This window comes from Chionomys nivalis, chromosome 18 (assembly GCF_950005125.1).
Source record: "Chionomys nivalis chromosome 18, mChiNiv1.1, whole genome shotgun sequence".
NCBI classification, from domain to species: Eukaryota; Metazoa; Chordata; class Mammalia; order Rodentia; family Cricetidae; genus Chionomys; species Chionomys nivalis.
In genome coordinates, this window is record NC_080103.1 from 16,194,268 (window position 1) to 16,217,553 (window position 23,286).

Genomic DNA, 23,286 nt, shown 5'->3' on the forward strand with positions numbered 1-23,286 from the left:
CCTGAAGCCCTGTTCCCACATTCCCAGGCCTGGCTCCTGTCACTCAGCTCCTGCCTCAGCCTTGCCTGGTGAAGTCACAAGCTCTTCTTTGTAAAAGATGGAAAGGAGCTGACGTGATGGCATGTGCCTTTGACCTCAGCACTGAGGAAGTTGAAGCAGGAAGAGCTCTGTGAGTTCTAGGTTAGCTTAGTCTGTTCATTGAGACTGTGTCTCAATAACTAATTATGTAAGTCAACAATAAAAGAAATAAATAAATAAAGTGGCAGCAACAAAAGACCTTTTTATGATTAAAAAAAATTTCAAACCAAGCGTGGTGGTGCACACCTTTAATCCCAGCACTCAGGAGGCAGAGGCAGGCTGATCTCTGTGAGTTCAAGGCCAGCATGGTCTACAGAGTGAGTGAGTTCCCGGACAGCCAGAGCTATGCAGTGAGACCCTCGCGGGGGGGGGGGGGGGAGGCCCGCAAAAACACTCAAACAAACAAAAACTAAGCAAACAAATTCAACAAATGATGGTGACTATTCAAAGCCCAGCTAAGAAGTTTGCTAATGAAAAGCTGGAACCTTCTAGCCTAAGATCAGGGGCAGGATCGCCATACCCACTTTCACCTCTGCTGCTCCAAATCATTCTCTAGTCTGTCCATGGTAACTAGGCAACATAAAAACATGAATGACATTTGGATTGGAAAGGAAGGGCAGCACTATTTTTACTTGCTTTATCTGGCCTACAGACAGTCTTAAGGAATCTACATAGACGTACACACACACACACACACACACACAAAAAAAAAAAAAAAAAAAAAAACTCTATTAGTTCCAATAACATCCAGCGGCTAAATTGAGGGATAGAACCATCAAAGGAAAGCAAAGCCAGTTTTGTTACTATATGCTAGCAATGAACAATTTGAAAATGAAATTAAGGAAACAATTTCATCTATGGTCGTTCCCAAGAGAATAAAAGAGATAGGAATAAATTTAATTATAAAACATCACTGGCAGAAATTAAAACATAAATAAATACAATGTATCCCATGCTCATGGACTATAAGATTGACTTTAGATTGTTATCCACACACACATATATATATATGGATATACTCCCCACTGATATGAGATTCCCCTCTGTATGCCTGGAATAGCTTTTATTACTACTAGTTAATAAAGAAGCTTCTTTGGCCTATGGCAGGGCAGAATATAGTAAGGCAGGAAATCCCAGTCGAGATAGAGGAGGAAAGAAGGAGTCAGGCAGATGCCATGTAGCTGCTCAAGAAGCAAGAGGTAACAAACCACAAGCCTCATGATAAAATACAAAATAGAAATGGGTTAATTTAAGATGTAATTGTTAGTTAATAAGAAGTCTGAGCTAATAGACCAAAGAGTATGTAATTAATATTAAGTCTCAGAATGGTTATTTCATAAGTAGCTTTGGGAACAGGCAGGCAGAGAGAAACAGGTCCAAGGGGACCAGCAGAATGGAGACTATTTGTAGCTACACCCCACAGAGTTTTTAACTCTGGAAAGCAAAGTTATTAACATGTGTCTAGAAACAAATCCATCTGGTGGCAGGAAGAAAAATCAGAAGACTAGAGACACGAAGGTGGGAGGCCAGAGAATAATCACAGGCTTTCAATTAAAAGAACAATCTATGTAGACATCAGAATCTTTCTTTTCCCACTCCCAAGCCATCTGAAATGACCAATGGAAAAAAAATGTACATTTTTGTTTTTATTCATGTTGAAACTAAGGGGTGATGCCACCAGATGTCACAAACTGCACATGGGCACAAGCTTGAAGACTGAGCACCGTCAGAAGTGAGGCTGGGAAGCAAGTGACTAGGTAACCGTGACTTCTGCCCAGAGCCATCAGTAAGAGAGGGAGGGACCCACACTCCACTCCTCTCCACTCACGGCTGTGGGCAGGTGTCTCAGAAGCAGCAGCTAAAGGGGCAGAACACAGACAGCAATCATAATTTGGTGAGAATAAACTAATAAGAACCTGATATTATTCACCAAACCCTGGTAGGGCTGTCAGACCAAATAAAAAACTAAACTCAGGCTGGAGAGATGGCTCAGTGGTTAAGAGCACTGACTGCTCTTTCAGAGGACCCAGGTTCAATTCCAGCACCCACATGGCAGCTCACAACTGTCTGTAACTCCTGTTCCAGGGGATCTGACAACCTCACACCAATGCACATAAAATAAAGATTTAAAAAAAAGATTTAAAAAAAAAAAAAAGAAAAGAAACTAAACTCGGCAAACTGCGCTTGGTTCTGATGCTTCTCCAAGCCCAAAGGCAGCAAAACGCTCCTGTGGACAGAGTCCTCAAGTCTTAGGGCACTGAACTGGTCAAGAACATTATTTTATTAACTGCCTCCCCAAGTTAAAACGCAAGGAGTAAAATTCTAAACTTCCAGGTAAGGCAATCCATCCGACAAGAATCCAACAAGTTTTGGAAAGCATTTGGGCGAATCTGTCTTTTTTAGATTATAGATGGGTGAAAACGTAACACGTAACTCCAAACAGTGAGGCAGAACTTGACTCGAGGGTACAATAGACTCCTTTAGGGGGAAGCAGGGGCCTGCATAGCAGTTGCCACAATGTCCTTAGGGAAAGTGCGGTTCCCATCTCTCTGCTTTCAGAGCTAACGTCGGTGACTTTGCTAATCTGAACTGCTTGAACACTAAAGGCAAACAGCAGCCCCTGTCCTTAGATGGCCAGAAGGATATTTCTGAAGAGTTTTCTCCAAGAATATTTAGGGGCCTTCACCTTCACGGGGCACACGCAACTGGAGGAAACACAGAACTGATTACATGAAAGGAGGAATATGATACTCTGTGAGAATAATAAAAGGTGAACGCGGAATTAAAAAGCAAATGTGGACAGCTACAGTCACGTGGAAGACAGAGGAACATGGCACAAATACCAACATTGCGATAACGGGGACAATAAAAGGCACAGAACTGATGCAATGGATGGGACAGAATCAATAAGGAAAAGAACCTGACTCTTCTGAAATGAGAAATATGCACCAATCATATAAGCACCAACCGCATATCCTTAGGGATGGCCAAGAAACTCTTTACATGATAAGCAAAGGACCTACAAGGAGCGTAAAAAGATAAGAGAATCCACTGGTCTAAACAACTGAAAAGGAAAAAATGACACTGTGAACATAGAAGTCAGAAAGAGAAACAGCTGTGGGGACTTAATCTGGAAAACCTTCCGGTGACGACTTAAAACCAGAGTTAGGTGATGTCCCAGAAGGCAGTTAAGGAAACCGACTCAAAAGCAGCAAAAACACATTTGTAAAGGGAACCATTCTAAACTGCACGGGTGTTAGCTTTGTCTCTTTGGAAAGTGGTGGGCTGGCTCCTTCTACTCATGGTTCTTTTAAACTTTCTGGAAGTGTATAATTCATAGGTTAAATATAATTTATATCCACATGTATGTATTCTTTAATAAAACACCAGAGAAACAGAGACTACGCCCAGGCTATATCCAGACTCCATACATCTGTAATTTTTGCTGTTGATTTTTTTTCCCCTATAAAGTATGATAGACACGACGGTCCTCATAGATCTGGCTTCCTGCCTCCTCTCCCTTGCAATCCATTTCCTTCTACCCTTGCCCTTTTGCCTAAGCTGCTACAAGCATCGAGAGTTTTGGATCCCTGAGGCCTGAGTTTGGGATACTCTGTCCTGTTGAGCTCTAAGCCCCATCCCGGGATGGCTTATTTAACTGATGGAGACAAAATTAATGGCGAGCAACTGGGGGAAAGAAAAACGTAATGCCAGACCATGGTATCATCCTGCTCCATATATAAAAATAAATAAACTAATAAAGTCGAACATAGCAGTGGAACTAGGAGACAAAGATGAGCTCACACATACGAGGAACTACTGTGGAAGGTACTGGAAACTTTTGTTAAAAACTTAAAGCAAGCCTTTAATCCCAGCACTCAGGAGACAGAGGCTGGCAGATCTTTGTGAATTCGAGACCAGCCTGGTCTACAAGAGCTAGTTCCAGGACAGACTACAAAGCTACAGAGAAACCCTGTACAAAATAAATAAATAAATAAATAAATAAATAAATAAATAAACAAACAATAAACAATTTAAAGCAAAGGGGAAGGTGGAAGGGGAGAAGGGAGGAAGGAAGGGAATAGGAAAAATCTATAGCTCAATAAAAACAATTTCAGAGCTAGTTCCAGGACAGGCTCCAAAGCCACAGAGAAACCCTGCCTCGAAAAACCAAAAAAAATAAATAAATAAATAAAAAATAAATAAAAAAACAATTAAAAAAGAAACTAAAAAACCCTTAAAACTTCAAAATTAGAAACCCATACATTTGAAGAAGCAATCCTCAAATGAAGAAATAGAAATGTTTAATAAACATAAAAATGCCCAATCTCTAGTGACCTATGTTAATGTGCAAAGTTAAGCCCTACCAATAAGACAGCCCCTTATCCACCTGGCAGACATCCCCGCCACAGATGAAAATTTGACAAAGAGGCAGAAAATGTCCCACTGTTCAAGAGACTGTGAGAATCCGGCCTTCACATATCACAAGTAGCAGTATAATCTTACATAGATGTTTTCATTAAAACTTTTTAAATTGTGTGCCTTGACCCGGTACATTATTAGAAGGAAAAGCAGGAGGGGCATTCTCTGCATGCCTCATTTATACAAAGGAAAATTAGACAGGAGTAAATAAGTAACAGCTGGACATTGGCTAAGTAAACTACAACAGAGCCTAAAACTCTGTAGGCTTTAAGAAGTAAATTAGAAAGATATTGACTACAGGGAGTGTTTGTGAGAAGCATCACAAACATTACCCACACGTACACAAAACCTTAGGAGTACTATCGCTAGCTGCTCAGCCTGTACTCAGCTTTTTTTGTTTTGTTGGGATGGGGTCTTCCTTTTAGCTGAATGATGGAGGGTCTTAACCCAGTGGTTCTCAGCCTGTGGGTGGCAATCCCTACAGGGGTCACCTATCAGATATCCTGCATATCAGATCTTTACATTATAATCCACAAAAGTAGTGGCAAAATTGCAGCTATGAAGTAGCAACAAAATAATTTTATGGTTGGAGGGGTCACCACAACATGAGGAGCTGTATTAAAGGGTCGCAGCACTACAAAGGTTGAAAGCCATTGCCTTAAATTCTTTAAGTATGCCAGGCTGCCTTGAACTCGCCACCTCCAGCCTCAGTCTCTCCAGAGGTAGTGCCTCGCTAGTGTTTTCAATTTTAGCTTCTCTTGTATTACCTAACATATTTGTATAACCAATAATTAAGAGGAAAAAAAGAATATTACAAATCACAGAACACAATATTTCAGGATGGTGGTGTCAAGCTTGCTCGGAGCAAGTATATAAAGTAGAAAGAAAAGAGCATATGGCAGAGATACAGGTGGAACCAGCTTCTGTGGCAAGCCGCCAATGAACGTTGATGTGGCCTGCCCATCCACCCTAGAATTGACATCCATAGCATGCACGAGCATTTGTTTCCTGATCATCACCTAAGACTCCCTTGGGCTCCCATAATTTGAACAAGGGCAACACTCTTCTGGGGCCACATGCAGGCAGGAAAAACCTTTGCCGCCTTTCCCTCTGTAGAGCAGACCTCAGCCAGGGTGCCGGGTTTCCTCCTGCACTGTACACGTGCTCACATTCATGGATGCACAGATGAATGGGTGCACGAACACACATACACACACACACACACACACACACACACAAGCCCTCAGTTCCCTCTCATCCATACTTACCCCTTCAACCTGCTTCCAAAGGTCTGCTATCCTTTGACTGAGCAAGTGTGTTTCTGGGTGATCTCCCACTCCTCCCACCGGAGGCAGCAGCCTCCTCCCCAGGCCCAGGACTCCTGAAAAGTGGGAGGAGCAGTCAGCTTGCCCCAGGGGAGGGAGTTTCACAGAAATTCCTCCGCGGAAAATGACACGTCTTCTAGAACCATAAACAAAAGGGAAATAAACTCATAAACACCACTTTTATCAGTTACATTGCTAGTTGGCAAATGAAGGGGCTCTAATCAAAGTAAGAGACCGTCTTAGGAAGAAATCTTTACAAAAACCACCAAGATTTCTTTTAGGAGTGCTGGGGATTCACCCCAGGGCCTCTCTCTTACACTAAGCATGGAATTTGTCACCCAGCCACACCCTAAGCCTTTTTATTTTATTTGATTTGATTTTACTGAGAATGACTGGCAGCTGCTAGATTCAGCTGACCATCCTGTCCAAGCTTCCCGATTAACTGCCACTGTAGGCACGAGCTGCTGGTCAAAATGAGAAGTATATTCAAAAGTCTTTAATCCCAGCACTGACGAGGTAGAATCAGGGGTATCTCTGAGTTCAAACCCTTTTGAAAGCTCTTTGACAGGGCTTGAGCAGCACACCTTACTGTAAGCCCTACTAAGTGAGATTTTAATAAACAATTAGCAATCATCAAAGCAGATTTACAACACAGGCTGCTAGCATTTATGTTGCAGAAGAAGAAAATGGGGGTGCCCCACTGAGGCTAAGGCCCTTATTTATACCAGATCAGTTACAAATACTTTAGGAGGCATGAAAGTGTCTTCAGGGAATATTTTGAACAATTCTAAGGCTAAAGGATACTGACCAGAAAATAAATGGATTTCCTGTGGAATATGAAAGAAAATTTGATGGTGTTTGGCAGGTCGGGTGATTTGCCCTGGACATTTCTAGAAGTAAATGTTCCCATGTTTTTACTCGTGTTTCTTCTCCATAGCAGGGGTTTTTAGTCATGATGAATGTGCTGGGGGAGGGGTGATTAGAAGTCACAGAATTCTTCAAAATTTTAGCCAAAATTTCCAAGACCTCATTTCTCAAGATGATCTCATTTCTCATGCTCCTTAGGAAGCAAATGCGGCTGTTACTAGCCCTTTGCCCAGACTGGAATACCTGAGGGCTCCCTGGATTTTCACGTTAGCCTTTTCCCTCCTGAAATACTACAGATTCTTCTGCAGTCTTCCCCACCCCCCCCCCACCTTAGCCACATGTACCCCAGTCGGGTGGAAGATCAAGAAGGTTCACAACTTGAGACACCTGCCTCGCTGATCTTTGATCGTCCCACGCCTACTTACAATGCCTTAGCCCTCAGATTTCTGAATGGACCCCAATGCAACGCAAGTCAACAGTGTGCCCAAATCAATTAATAAGAGCGACCTCTAGAGACACCCCAAAAGTCTACATTGTAATGATGTCTTACCTGCCACGAAGGCACGGATGTTTGGATGACAAACGTCTTTCTCCACTGATTTCATACTGGAGAGAAAAAAATCCTCATGCCTCCCACAAACATGGGGATCCTTAGCTAATCTGAATTCTCCGTGCCTGTTCTCCTCAGCTGCCCTGTGTTCAAGGAGCCAGGGGCAAGGTGAGGATGTGGGTATCAGTCTTTCAAATAGCATGGCTCCCTCTTGAAATCTGTCCCTCACGTAGGCAGGAGGAGCAAGTACGGGCCTGAGTTTTGTCACCCCCCAAATAGGTCTAGATTCCACACTGCTCCTCCTAGCTGTGACCCTGGGAGGGTTGCTGTCCCTAGTCCCCTGTTTTCACCCACTTGACAGTTCTGAGGACAATATGGTAGAAGCCTGAATATTCTTGCCATGGTGACATGAAGCTTGGGACACTCTGAACAGAAGTGACAGTGTGTCAGGTCTCTTTGCTAAACAAAGTCCAAGGAAAAACGAGTTCAATGGGGGAAAGAAGTACAAGTTATCTGGCAATTCCAGCACCTGTTCCCAGGAGCCCTGGGGCGCAGCTGCCGCTGGCTCAGTCACTGAGTCCTCGTGACTCCTCCTGGAAGGACCCGTGTTCTAGAAGCAACTTGGATCTTCTGATTATTTATACACAGCCCTACAGGAATAAGCTTCCAGCTCCACGAGGCAGGTTGGGATGCTCTGAAAGAAACAAGACATACGGCCCCTGGACTGCCTGCTCACTGCTCACCCGAGAGCATCACAGGATGGACGAACCCCTCACCGCAGTCAGCATCATGGGACGGTTGCTTTGCCAACTGCATTGACTAACCAGTCCCTTCTCTGAATAACCTGTTCTACTGATTCCACATGACTCAAACATCAGCCTTCGCCCTCCCTCCCTTTAGTTTTGCCCTCCAGCATGCCCTAGGGTGGCTGCTGCCTCAGGCCCCACCTTGCCCTCTCCTAATCAGCTGACTCGGGTCCAGCCCTTCCCTGCCCTGTAGAATGGCTGGGATCGTAAATTCCTTCCTTGAGAAACTGCACCTCTGCTAGGGTCTTGCCACATCAGTGGTGTGGAATTCCACAGCACAGTGAAATATGGATGCATTTTTTTTTTTTTTTGTCACAAAGATGTTTTGAGGCCCATTTATTAAGGAATAAATACTTTTTCCTCTGGGGTGTGTCAGGCCTCAATTCCAGCTGTTTTCAGATGTGGGTTCCTTCTTCTGCCTACCCTAAGGTTATCTGTATTTAAGTTAGCCTATGAAAGCCAGCATTTGAGACCTAAGAAAGAAATCTAAACATTGAGCCAGGTGGTAGTGGTGCAAGCCTTTAATCTCAGCACTCGGGAGGCAGAGGCAGGCAGATCTCTGTGTTTGAGGCCAGCCTGGTCTACAAGAGCTAGTTCCAGGACAGGCTCCAAAGCTCAGAGAAACCCCGTCTCGAAAAAACAGAAAACAACAACCAGAAGAAATCTTAAACATTGATTTAATACTGGTGATTGTTTTCTTAATGTATTGATCTCCAAATGTCTGGAACTAAACTGACAGCATTTCTGGACTTCTGATGTGCTCTTTCTACTTAACAGAGGTGACAGGCTGAGTGAATGGCTCAGTCATTCGCATTCCAATATCCAGAACTCCAGAACATTATCTTTTCTTGCAACAGATACTTCTGGGGTGTGTTTCGGGCTAAGACCTGCAGATGGGCAGATTAGATTGAATTCCCTGGGTAGACTGATAACGATACACAGGAGCTCGTCTTCGTGGGAGGCAGGAGGTCAGAGGGACAAAGGGGCACTTCATTGAACATGAGTGATGACATCAGGCCAAGGAATGCTGCAACCTAGGGAAGCAGCCAGAGCAGAGGGAAGAGATGAATTTTTCTCTGGAGAATGTGGAAAACAGTCCCGCGGGCAGACGCCTTCATTTTGAAGGAGTTTTAAACTCGTTTTGTGTTCTGACCTCCAGAACCATCATGTCTGAACTCAGGGTGTGTGTGGTAATTCATTTCAGTAGCAATGGGAGATGGGGGCTGCTCCCTGACCCCTGCACACACCTCCACATCACTGCCGAAGACCAGTGAAACCCTTGGATGTGATGGGATGTGTAATGTGTAAGTGACGGGCACTTCTTAACCATCAGGTCTTTCCTGCACCACCCCCTGCCTCTCCTCCTTTACCCCCAGTAAACTATACTGGCAGCGCTGATTTCCCGAATCCTGAGAAGACCATTTGAAGGCTAACTGCTCCTGCTCTGCCCTCTGCCCCGTTCTTCCCTGGGAACACCAGAATTAAATTTCCTGTTCTAACTGCAGCATCAGAACACGCATATTATAGGCATATCCATCCATTCCAGGCCACTTTCTTGCTATTTTGTATTCTCAAGGAAGTGGGGGTAGCATGTGAGAATTTAAAGCATTTGCTGACCATGGTTAATCCTTTTTTTTCCCTTTCAGGAGCTTCCTCAAGGTGGTGAGATAAGACCTTGACGGCAACCTCAGGGCACTGGGATGTTGTGGAAGGGGTTGTCTGGCAGATGGCACCCCATCTGTAGGCAGTGCTGAGCACCTCTTCTTTCAGGGCCTGGTACCTACCACACAGTGGTGGCATGCAAGCAGCCACACGCTTGCTAAAATGAGTCTGTAATAATGAACAAGGCTCTAGGAAGCAACGGGAATCTGGCATGAGGATAGCCACCAAGAGCAGGTACAGTTTCAGCCATTCTGAAGCCCTCCTCTTCCGAGGGGACAGCTACTCACTGACTTCTGAGTGTCTGGAGAGGTATCTTGGCACATGTAAAGTATCTTGGCACACGTCAGTCTGGATGCTACTCCCTGAGCTGAGCCTCACAGGTCCTGCAAGGTGTCTCCTCACTGCTCTGCCCACCCCTCTGCCCTTGCATTGGAAACTCTTCTATTAAACTCTTCTCTAAGCTGAGCATACATGGGCATGTGTGCACATCATACACAATCATTTAATTCCATTTCTTCATCTTATGCTCTGAGGCAGAGATTCTGAAAGCCAGTTTTATACAGAAGCAATTATTTGACATGGTCTAGACTGAGGTCCTTTGGATAAGTCTGCCCTTACCATTTCTAATACATAAGCTCTTCTAACCTGTATAAGCGCTAGAATTGCCCAGATGTTTCTACAGAAGCAAATCTCCCTTTTAGGAGAAATTTAGGCTGTCATGTGGCCACAAGGACAGACTTCTCTACAAAGAGGGAGAAATAAGCACAAGGCGTCTACATTTGTGTAACACAATAGTAATTGTCTTGATTGGAAAGCATGGCACAAATAGGAATTTCTTCTTAGTAAGCACCCCAGTCACTCATTCTTCTATGAAGAAATAACTTTATTCTTTGAGAATTTCATACAATGTGTGTCGATCATATTCACTCCCCCCCCCCACTCCTCCCGGATCCTCTCTATCCTCCTCCCAACTTCATGTCCCCCTTAAAAAATTTAATAGCCCATCCACTATAGTTTGTGCTATCTATATACTTGTGTGTGTGGGGGGGAGGATCCACTGAAACATGGTTGATCTACCAGGAGCCACAGCCTTGAAGAAAACTGACTCTCCTTATCCCAGAGTCTCTCACTCTTGATACCTTCTCACCTCGGTATTTAAACTTCTGTTATTATTCCATCATGGGCATATAAAATGGAGTGTATGCATTCTCCGAGCTGTCCAGGTACATATATACGTACATATATACATTCATTGGTTTGCAACAACTAATCACGGCACAGTGGGACTTCTTTTGCACACATCTCCTTGCATGTATGTGCACTAGGCCAGAACCACGGCAGCTAAGACAGCATGTCTGGTTTCTACAGCTGCAAGCTCTGACCTCACGTGTCATGAACCGTCTCAGAATCGTCACCAGTATTCTTTGCTCTTTAAGGTGAAGCAGAAAGCACGGAACCATGTGGATATGAAGGTAGTTATTTTATAGAATTATGTTTGCATGTATGTTCAAACATGATGTTTATCAACTGTGCAAAATTATGTTTCTTGCAGTGAGTCATGTTAAGAAACTGAGGGGGGGAAATGTCCATAAATATGGAATAGACACACTTTCAAACTGACTTGCTAAAAATCCAGTGGAAAAAATTTATGTTTCTATCAGGATGTTAGTCAATTCCTTTTTCTTCAGTTTCAGTATTTGACTAACTTTTCTGGATTTTTTTTGTGTTACCCATCTTCTTTGATCAAGATTACCATTCACATTTTGATATCTGGGAAGTCTGGTTATTTACTACTTGTTAAGGATTTTCTTTATTTTTTTATCTTTAATTTTCAATGTGAATTTTGACATTATCTCAGTCTATATAAAAATTATTTTAATTATCATGGCCACTGACTATCAACATCTCTGGTAATAGTGCCTGAAAAAAACCAAAGGGCTCCACCACTATGGGGCCCAGCCATAAAAAGCAGAGCTCTCGCTCACGTCAATATTTTAAATTCTGTGTTTGATTGGCTGGAGCTAGGCTGCATCAAGAAGCAGAGCTGCGTGTCCAGGCAGTGTACATTTTAGCCTTAGAGCCTCTGCAATACAAGAATAATAGTGTTTTCAAATAGTGTTACAACTTATTAATGGATCTTGAAATTGATTTATGAAACAAAACTGCTGGTGAATTATCTTTTAGAAAAGCTATACACAAATTTATTTTCCATTTTATGCACATTCATATATCTTTAAGGAGACAGGAGAGAATATATAAAAGCATTTCTTGGGCTGGGGTGGTAGGTATCTCAATGTGTAAAGTGCACGCTCTACAAATATAAGTAACTGAATTAGGATCCCAAGCATCTGTGTAGAAGCTGAACGCAGCAGCGTGTATCTGTAGCTGTGCTGGTCAGAGGTGGAAACAGGGGCCCCGGAGCCTCATTGGTCATCCAGTCTAGCCAGAGTGGGGAGGTCCAATTCAGTGAGAGACTCTGATAGAGGGGGAGTCTCCACGTCTGCCTCTGGGCTCCACCCACAGAAACACCTATGTGTGCACATTTGCACACACAAGCACAGACATATGTGTGTCTTTAATTGTGCATGTGCTGTGTATGTGTGCATGATGTATGTGTGTGGGTGTGTGCATACCACAGTGTATGTATGGATATCAGAAGACAGCTTTGTGGAGTCAGTTCTTTCCTTCCACTTTTACGTGGGTTCTGGGGACCAAAGTCAGGCACTAGGCTGGCGCCGCAAGTGCCTTTATGAACTGAGCCATCCTGTTGGTCCTATAACAGTTTTTTTATTGTGGTTTAGGATCAAGAAAGTCTGAAGACTGAGGTACCAGGGGACACAGGTGCTGTGTGTCCTCATCATATCTACTACAACACCCCTTATTTTACTAGCATAGCCTTCTGTATTTTTACTTTGCATGTCTACGTGTACCGCTGTGCATGCGTGTGCACATGTGGAAACCCTAAGACAGCCTGCATGAACCAGCTGTCTGCTTCCTTTAGATGGGTCCCAGGCATTGAACTGAGGTTCAGGCTGAGCCATCCTGCTAGTGCTTCCTGTATTCTTAGTCTGTTTATAGCTTTAATTTGGTATGAGTATTGAATGCCGTACCCACTGAAGTGGCTACAAGTCTGTCTCTTCTCATGTGCCACACCCATGGATTTTCCACAATGCATCATCTTTGTATTCTTTAACACTGTTCTCCTGGGCTTCTCTTGTTACTTACAATCCATCTCATACAGCACTCACGATTTCTAGTAGGTTCTGTGTTTGTTAAAGTTGCTACTGTATTCCTAATGCACTCGTATGAACAAAAGGCCTGCATTCTGTGGTCCATTAATAAATTCACAAGAGGAAGGCAGGGTCTGAGTTGATGTCCATGGCTCCTGTTACTACTGAGGGCTATGCAGATGTCTGGGGTTTGGAGAGTCAGCTGAGGCCATGTTGGTGTCTGAGAGCCATGTTGCTGCTGGGGCTATACTGAGATGGGTGACCTGAGCTGCCACAAGGACCCAAGCTGCTGCCAAGGGCCATGTCTGGGTCTATGGTCCTGCTGTAACTGGGGTCTGTGTTGATGTCTGTGGTCCATGTTACCACAGAGGGCCCCTATGTTATACAGGAGTTCCTATGTAGCCATGTATGATGAAAAATCTGAGGACCATGCTGAGCAGGCCCTGCCCTTTGGTGGCCCTGGGAAAGCTGGCCATGATCCTCACTGGATACTGCAGCAAGAGAGCTGCCCCCCTCTGCTCCTGGGAAAGATGGTCTCATCCCTCACCACAGGCATGGAAGAAATGGCCTGGAATGACCCACTTCATCTATCACTCAAGCCTACATCTAGGGCCTTGTGTTTTCCCACCCTAACATCTACCCCATTTATGACCTGCTGGAGCACGTGAAGGGACTGGTTCTGTGGATGCCATCAGGATCGCCATGACTCAGGGAGGCCACAGGATGTCTGAGAGGAGTTCTGGTGAGGATCCAGTGATGATGGTGTGCCAGAAACCATAGGCCTTGACCCAGACCAATGACTTACTGCAGTCATTGTGAGTAAGCTGACTGGAGAAAAGTGTATGTTGTGTGACACACTGAGGCTCCTGGTGTGACTATGATGAAGTGTTTGGAGAGGTGGAGAAAGACGGAGGAGCGAAGAGGTTTGTTTTTTTCTGTTTGTTTTGTTTTTGTGTTGATTTTTTAATTTTCTTTTTTTGGGGGGGATGCTGCAAGGGTGAAGGGTGGATATTGGGAATGAATGGACTTGTGATAAATGATGTGAAATTCCCAAAGGATTAATAAAGAAACTGTTATTATAATAAAGAAAGGAATAAAAGAAGAAATAAAAGGAAGGAAGGAATAAAGAAAGGAAATTTAAAAATCCCTTCATCTTTGTTACCTTCGCAACTTAAGGACCAATGATAACATAGCTGTATGAAGAAGTGCTACTGAAAAGTGGGATTTCAATTCCAACCTTGAGTGACAGTTACTTAACACTTATGTGCAAAGAATATGAACTATATACTGAAAGTATCTTCATTGGTGACAGCAATGACAGTGCCTGTTTGGGCCAAAGTCACTTCAACAATGCCCAGAAACCACTCTTCTTGTATTTTGTTAATGTCATGTTGAGAAGTGAAGAAAACCTCTCCTGCTTCAGGGCAGCCAAGCTCTGGCGCTTCAGGGGCCGTGGTTTAAACGAGGACTCGGAAAGTGAGCGCAGCGTTCTCAGTGGACCGCACAGTGGCAACCACATAAGCCGTTAGATCTGTGGGCCCGAAACCTGGTGTTTTCCTACATGTCCTACATTTTGCTTGTCACCTGTGCAAAAAAAAAACAAAAAAACAAAAAAAACAAACCCTAACTTTTGATGGTTCCCCCCAAATTCATGGCATTTTTTTATTGTTACATATGTGTAACACACACAAATATATATATGGCTCTGCATCCAAAGTGCATGATGTCTTCAGCAACAGGGACTTACCTTCCACTTCTGGGGGTGGGGACATCAAAGGGCAACAGTAACAGCCCATAATGTTTTAGGAGTCTCTTGGACAGCCTTGAACAACTCAGAAGAGGGCTTGTCAATCTAATGTTAGGTTTTTTGTTAGTCTATAGTTCTTGGTGGGAGCACTGTCTGCTCTAATGGGAAAATTTTAAACTATTTGTGTTTATTTATACACTGACATGTATTATAGGTAGATAGTTAATAGTATGATTCCTTATGACCTTTTCAGATACTCTTACTGTTATTTTATTTTATTTTTTTTTTTTGGTTTTTTTGAGACAGGGTTTCTCTGTGGCTTTGGAGCCTGTCCTGGAACTAGCTCTGTAGACCAGGCTGGTCTCGAACTCACAGAGATCCACCTGCCTCTGCCTCCCAAGTGCTGGGATTAAAGGCGTGCGCCACCACCGCCCGGCTCCTTACTGTTATTTTAAAGATGCTTTCAGTGGACTATCTATACAAAGAAGACATGTTAGCTACCAAGGAAGATTTCCGGTACTTGCATCAATGCACACGTATATACATGTGCACATTCTGTTCCATCAATATGTATTCACAGCTATCATAGGGAATAAAGTCCATCTTTGAAGGCAGTGGAAATAACTATTAAACTATGCTAGCGGACTATCCAGGGAGAAGAACAAAATATATCTAGCAAGAGCAGCCAACAGCCAGTCCAGCCTTATTTCACAACACGTAATTCAAATTGAGGTCTCTCCTACCTTCTAGTTGGGAAAAAATAAACACAATGTCAGAAGGACAGGACCTTCACTTACTCAGCCAGACGCAGCAGGAACCTCAGTGGCAACAGAGAACAGGAAAACGTACGTGGGAAGTGAAGCCATGACATTGCTTTCCTTGGGGGCTGGATGATGGATACAATTTCCAACTTCTAATATGAAATTTTCTGTAATGGGTTATATTGTTTTTATAAAGAGAGATTAAACCAATCAAAATTATATATATATATGTATATATTAATTTACTGCTTTATTTTAAACACTTTATTTGACAAGAACCAAGTGTTTCTGGAAGCTCTTTTCTTCCAGAAGAAGAAAGGAGAGCTGACCTCCATTTTCTAGAGAAGAGAGAAGCGGGGCTCCACAGTTTGGGGGAGTGGGGCACACTTTGCTGAGATTTGCAGACATGATGCTTCCATAACCTCCCTGACAGCTAGACACAGTGTCACCTATCAGTGCCTCCACTGCATCATGGCCAATGTTCTCTACGCTGGTAGAAATGGCTCCCTCATCAGCAAGGGCATAAAGGAAAACAACGAAGGAGCAGGTGGGTATAGTGCTAGCGGAAGCCAAGACAACATGGAGGAGGTCACAGGAGGCAGGTCTCCATGATTTCCAGAAGCATCCCCAGGGCACCTTTCCTTCACCTTTCCTTCCTTGCTTTCTCTTCCCAGAAGATGAGCATAAACAGACTTTTTAAACATAGCAGTTTCCCGGGTTGAGGAAGTGATCAACTGCCCACACGTGGACTCTCTGCTTATAAGCCTCTCTGAGAGTGTTCAAGTTTTGTGAGAAACAGATAATAAATGTGGTTTGGATTTATTTGGAAATCAGTGGAAGCACTTAATGAAAACTCAACTTTTTCTTTAAAAGTCGCCACGCCTTTTGAGTAAACAAGTAGCAGCTCCCGTAGGGCAGAGTTCAGGGCCTGGCGTGCCGTCCAGACCCCTCATTGCACATGAAGACAGCAAACACTCTTGGTTAAGTCACAGGTAAAGAGTGTCAGCACATCGCTTGCTGACTTCCCCCGGCTTGTGGACTTTCATTATGGACTGCACATGATTCTGAAGTTATTGCTGACCCTAGAATCTCACAAAGGAAAATTTCCCAAGTGTTTCCAAATGGGAACTGGAAACATTGCACAACACAAGTGTCAAAGGGAGCTCCCAAGTCACAGCCAGTCCTCTGGTGGCAGTAAACTGCTCTGTTGATTCTGGCTTTCACTAGCGAATGATCTCAGACTAAAGGCACAAACTGTGCTGTCAATCAATGGGTGGGAAGCAGCTGAAGACTCATTTGCCCAGCTGATGGAAAGCTGGGGGCTCTGGACACATCACCCTGTGCCAGAAGATTCCTGGTGGAGAGCAGCAAGTGACAGGGACAGACACCAAATTTACTAGGAGGCTGACATCTTGTGGGGAGTTCTGGCTAATCCTAGTAAATCTGTGAGCAGTGTACGCATTTGCTCTTAGCCCCAAGAATGGGAAGCATCATGGGATAGAGTCAGCCACCTAGACAGTAAACTGGAGCTGTGTGACGAGAGGCATGGTGCTGAGCGAGCTCAGCCTCAATTCTGAACAGTTAGCAATGATCCTCTCGGTGTGCCAAGGTTCTCGCTTTTAGAATCTCTCCTCCCGCCTCCTCTGTGTCTGGAAGGTGTCAGTGGGCTGAGGATCTCACTGGTGTTTAAGCCGACCCCGAGGCACTCGTGATGTTGAGGCTTTGCTTCTGGGCAGGAATGTGGGACTCGTCACTTGATCATCTGGGTCTCCTCATCCGCATCATAGAACTCTTCCTCCTCCTCGCTCTCACTCCCCAGGGGGCTGGCCTTGTCCAGGGCCTGAAAAGGCAAAGCAGATCTTGGAGAGGCAGTAAAATGATGTCATGACATGCCTAAATGAGAATTACCACCCGTATGCTCACGTGACAGCTTTGTTGTCGTTATTTTAGGACAGGATCTCACCTAAATGAAGTCAGCCTTCAGTTTGCTCTGTAGCTGAGATCAAATTCTGATCCTTCTGCCTCTACCTCCCAAGGGCTGGGTTTACAGGTCTGTCTGTACCACCACTCCCAGTTCCAGGGTCAAACCCCAGAGCACCCTATGCATTTAGCACAAAAACTCTTCCCGCTGAACTATACTCCAGCCCCGACAAACGTATCTCGATGACAGCTGTTTTCCTAAGGAATTATCCGTATTCTAAGACAGCTAATGAATCCATTACCATCTTTATTTATTAAAACATCTGCTGTTCAGTTCACCTTTGATTTTTAGTCTATTTTCAATCTGAACTTTATATGTTTTGTTTTCCTTTTTCAGAAACTCTTTTTGCCCAAGTGGAAGATCTGGATGGTTACAGCAGTATCTCTCTACCTGTGGAGGGTCCAAGGTCTGCAGAGACAAGGCTTCCTCCCCTAACCTCCTATAGGAGTACATCTGAAGGTCAGAAAACGTCTCCAGCAAAGGGCTGTTCAGAGTCTCTGGCAACAGCAGGCTCAGGAGGCCTGAGGTCAGGCCGGTGGCTCCAAACACGATGAAGGGCAGAGACCACTGCACGTTCTTCTGTGGGCGCAGGGAGTGGAACAGAAACAAACAAACCTATCAGTCTCTCAGCAGGTGACATCAGCAGTCTTGTGATGGAGGACTGCCTTGCTCACTGCCTGGACAGCACCTTCCTGCTAGATGACACCATGCACCGTGGTTTTGGTTTTTGGGCTCCAAGACAATTATCCCCAGGAGTCACCAAATGTCTCCTCGGGCACGCAGAGATGGATTAGCGTGAGCCAAAGGGCGGCATGAGGATATGGACTAGAAGCCTTGGAGCAGACACCTCAGGCACAGCCATAGCTCTCTGTGAGCTTGAGAGGCCCTCACAGGCAGAGTTCACAGGAACTCGAGTCCACGTTCCACCTGAAGGAGCCTGCTCTGCAGCGAACTCCGTGTTCTCTTCCTATGAAGACGACCCTGAACTATTTGCTGATAATGAACTTGGAAGCTGTCAGGTGGGTTGTAACATTACCACTGACAGGCCCAAGATTAAAGGAGCACAAACTGAAAGAAAAAGTCCTACAGCACGCAGAGTTTTAAACTATTTGAGTTAAATATGGTGCTACCAGCAATTGCTTCAGAGATTCAAAAGGTATTCTTAGGGCAAGTCAATGTTTTCTTTCAATGCACAGGCTCCCAACAATTTTCTCTACCGTTTAGTTTATTTCTTCTCAAGATCCTCTAGAAAATCCCTCAAAGGCGGTGTCAAAGCCATAGTATAAGTAATATTTTAATGGTATTTTATTATGTAATAACATTGTGACATATTTTTAAAATATTTCTGGATTTGGAATGTGTATGTGGGTATGCGAGCAGATGGGCTGGGGTCTGTGGCAGTGTTGAATCCCCTGAAGTTATAGGAGGTTGGGAGCTACCTGACACGGCTGCAGGGATCAGACCAGGGTTCTCGCCAACAGCAGACTTGCTTTAAACCATTGAGTCATTTCTCCAGTCTCTTGTATAAATGGTTTAAGATTCAGAGTCTTTGTTATTATAAGTGAGAAAATGGTCTGGACCCTTAGTTATTGCCATGGCAGGATAACCTGAACTGCAGGCCCAAGGACATTTAATAGCAAAGGGACATTCTGACCCTCAGAAGACACAATACTGGGAGGCAGTGGTAGTGTTCTTGGTAGTGTTCTGAATCCTTCCTGAGACAGCTCAAGGGCCTGTGATTGATCTCATGACCGTCTATCAGTTAAGACATTTATTGTTTCAGGGCTAAGATAGTCTGTTATTTTTTTTTTAAGCCTTTATCATGAAAGCTGGGTTTTATAATAGCTGGTCAGCCTTCACAAACAGGGCTTGGATTATCTGTAGGATGCTTTTCCTAGCTCCACTTCACAAAACAGGACCCTGTAGGACTCTTTCCCAGCTCCACTGCTCCTGTCTATCCTCTACCTAGCAAAATCAAGAAGACATGGGCGGGGGCCCCAGGGCTTTCACAGAACTTGAGCATTTTAAGGCTGTAAGGATTTTAAAATGGTCACTGTTTCTCCTGATCCCCAAATGCCAAAGAAGACAGGGGCACACATGCTGCTAGGTGTGTCTCTCCTCCAGTTTTCTTTCCCAGTGGTGAGCATATATTCAACCTACTTCTAAGGCACTTCTCATCTTTAGAGAGGATGACAACGCCTAGCTCTTACAGCTGCTGTGCCGGTTACAAGCAGTAACATCTGTGGAGTATTTCACAGAAAGCCCAGCATACCACAGAACGTCACAAGTATTGATTAACTAGTTCTGAATGTCTATGGGAAGGGGCTTGCTGGTATCATCAGACCCTACAGCGAGTCCAGAGGAACAAAAAGCCAGACCCATGGGGGGGGGGGAACGCCCCAGTCCATCTGCCTGACAGAATACTGGGCTCTTCATGGGAAAGGTACAAGATTCACGTTTGTGCAGTTGCTCTTGGTTGGACCTGTTCATTACCTCTTTCTACACAAAAGCACACATGAGTTCCAAAGCAGAGAACCAGGAAGAACAGAACCAGGAGGTACAAACCAACCAGTGAGGGTATGAAGGGGGCAATGATCCCGCCCACTCGGGAGAACATGGAACACGCTCCAAGGCCAACATTCCTGGAAGACGTAAGAAAAAAACAAATTAACTAATTAAATAAAATCTTTAAGTATCAGGGGGATAATTTAAATATCCTGGATTGGAAGAATACAATGAGCTCAAAATCATAAAGAATTCCTAAGTAGAGGGTACAGTGCCTCCTACTGGACCTTGCTCTGAGGCCAAAGAGTTGTGGGGTCACCACCATGATGAGCTCACTAGACACACGAGGCCTCTCAGACCTTGAAATGTGACTCATGAGGATAAGGAAATGAAGTTTTGTTTAAGAAACAAGTCTTGCTATGGCGACCCCGGCTGGTCTTGAACTGTGGCAATCCTTTTGTCTCTGCCCCCAACTTTTGGAATTCAAGATATGAGCCACCATATTCAGCAGAAACTGATTTATTTTTAAAAGATTTATATTTATTTTTAAGTGCATGAATGTTTTGACTGCATGTATTTGCTCCACGTGCATTCCTGGTACCCCTGGCAGGTGGAAGAAAGTGTTGGATCCCCTGAAACTAGACTTACAGACAGTGGTGAGCCACCATGTGGGTGATGGGGATTGAACCTGGGTCCTCTGCAAGAGCAGCTCTTAACCATAGAGCTACTTCTGATTTCTGTAATTTTCATGAACTGAAATAGTCACAAGGATAGCGACAGCCATATTAGACAGATCATGACATGGAATGAACACCCGAGCATGTCTCATGATAAAGACAGACTTAGTTCTATCAGATACTACGGTCAGAGGACCAGGGCTCCGTGACCCAAAACCTCAGCCCATTTGTTAAAAACCCGGCTAGCTACTGGAAGCCAGGTGTGTAAACAGGAAATGCTGTGTGCACACTGTCAGGTAACAGGAAATGCTGTGTGCACACTGTCAGGTAATAGGAAATGCTGTGTGCACACTGTCAGGTAACAGGAAATGCTGTGTGCACACTGTCAGGTAACAGGAAATGCTGTGTGCACACTGTCAGGTAACCCAGAGCATCACAGACAGTTTAGGCGGGAAGGGTAGAGAGGGAGCAGAGAGAAGGGAACTGTTTCCAGCTAGGGTGGCCATCCACTTCTGTCTCAGCTCCACCGCCAGCATGAAAGGTGCGCCTGTGAGGACCGCGTGGTACCCAAGTTCCACAATAGGCTGCAGAAACAATCTGGGACAAGCAGACAACTGCAGACCCAGCTGTTTCTGGCAAGAGACCTCAAGTCAACAGGTGGCAAGCACCCCTAGGACTCTTGCATGAGGAAACAGAAGGGTCATTCAGATGATCCCTCAGGAGACTAGCATAGGACTGGCAGAGGGAGGACCAGCCCAGGGCACAGGCAACAGAGCTGAGGCTACAGCCTCATCCTGAATCTGGGACATTAGGATAGAAGATGTTCTTTCTTATATAAGTATGCACTACCCATCTAAAACAACTGACCCTCTGAAACTGTAAGCAAGCCCCTCAGTAATGCGTTCTTTTGTAAGAGTTGCCTTGGCTACGGAGTCTCTCACCGTGATAGAACAGTGACTAGACAACGGGTGATTAAATGTTCTCATGACTGACAGATGCCCATGTGAAGGTAAGGAAGGCCATCTCTGCCCTCAGAAGCACAGTCAACAAAGCCAAGAAGGCATGAATGGGATGCAGCAACATGAGCCCCGTACCTGATGACAGTGGGGTACAGCTCGGAGGTGTAGATGTAAACAATGTTGAAGGCTGCACTGATCGTCAGCTTCCCCAGCAAGGACAAGGAGTGGCTGTTGATCACGGCGAACACACCTGTGTCTGAGGAGGACAGATAATGCTTGTGTAGACGACAGTAAGAACGGGCCTTTCAAATGACACATTTTACTGTGAAGGAGCCAGAAATATTCAGATTCATCTCCGTAAGCCTACCACAAGGTTTTACCCAACACACACACTCACACACATGCGTGCATGCAGGTGTGCACACGCACACACACAGGAACTCACACACACACAGTGCTATCCCTGTGATCCGACACACTGACTGTCATTCAGGAGCATGTGAGATTCATTCATTCACGAGAAGCCCCGAATACGTCTGCGCTGATAGGAAGTAAGCGTGCTTGCCACAGGTGCTATTGCCCCTGACCTCTTTCTCAGGAAGGGAAGACTGAGCGCCTTTGTCTGCAGTTCTTCTACCTGGATATTTGTGTTTGCTAGCTTTACTTCATTGCAACAACAGCTAAAGCGGTCAACTTGAGAGGGAAGGTTTATTTGGGTTCAAGATTTTAGGGGTTTCTCCATGGCTGGTTGGCCTTGTTGCTTTAACCCTGAGGTGAGGCGAAAGCATGGCGCTGGAAATGTATGATGGGATTTGTTCACCTCATGGTGGCCAGGAAGCAAGAGAGGAAAAGGAAGCGGGGGTCTTAAGATCCCCTTCAAGGGTAGGTATGTTTCCCAGAGGCCTCACTTCCTCCCAATGGTGAGGACCTCCTGAGAGAACTCTGTACGTGGAGATCAAACTGCGAGCACACAGTTCTTGTGTGTTTTGTGGGATATTCAAAATCTAAAATATACAAGTATTCCATTGAGGTGAGGAATATCTCATTAAACTTTTGAGAGATATAACAGTATACTGCAGAGGAAAAAAGGATGAAAGAAATTTGGAAAAACTTCTAGTTTTCTTTTCACCTCAATTTCTTGCTTGGGTTATTAACTGGTAATTAGATTTGAATTCTTCAATCTCTTTATATAAAATGCAAAAATAATTCAGTTTCATTTCTTTTTTATCTGTGTCAGTTTCATTTTTTAATAAAATATTAGCATCCTGATTCTTTCCTTTATTAACTGGATTCTGTAGTTGTTACCTGTCTAACATACTGAATGTCTCCCTTTCAAAAGTCCATGCAACTCTGCCTTCAAAATGCAGTTTTCTCCTTGTGAGAAGAAAGCAATGCGCATACCCTTTGCGCCTCCTCCCGTCACTCTCAACCTTGTCCCTGCACTTCCTCCCTAGCTGCAGCCTCTGGCCTGCCGCCTTCCTCTCCCCAGCGCACTGTCCTGATTACCAATGCAATCGCCTCTCTCTTCTTGACATTCCTGCCAGATACAAGAGCTTGTCCCTTCCTTGTGACTCCGTGGTTCGTGGTTCATGTGAGCCCCTCTTCCCTTACTATCTCAATGAGACAGCCACTCCTCCTGCACCTGCTAACCAGCACGCCTCAGGTACTCTTCTTGTTACTCACTTTCCATCTTTTTGTTTGCCAAAAAGATATCTC

General features: G+C 44.5%; 1 protein-coding gene across 2 annotated transcripts in view; it reads right to left on the reverse strand.

The window, feature by feature from the left end:
* Positions 1-15,693: 15,693 nt before the first annotated feature.
* The window catches only part of Slc22a15 (solute carrier family 22 member 15), a 56,569-nt gene continuing 48,976 nt past the window's right edge, over positions 15,694-23,286 (reverse strand). The window contains exons 9-12 of one of the 2 annotated variants that reach the window (XR_009058637.1): positions 21,706-21,826; positions 19,995-20,071; positions 17,820-18,008; positions 15,694-17,288 (exon numbers count right to left, since the gene is read on the reverse strand). Coding sequence is in view for 1 of the 2 variants with exons in the window: in XM_057793689.1 (XP_057649672.1) it covers positions 17,199-17,288; positions 17,820-18,008; positions 19,999-20,071; positions 21,706-21,826 (473 nt within the window). In the remaining variant the exon portion in view is untranslated. The remainder of the gene's footprint in view (positions 17,289-17,819; positions 18,009-19,994; positions 20,072-21,705; positions 21,827-23,286) is intronic. The other variant, XM_057793689.1, reaches the window with a different exon arrangement.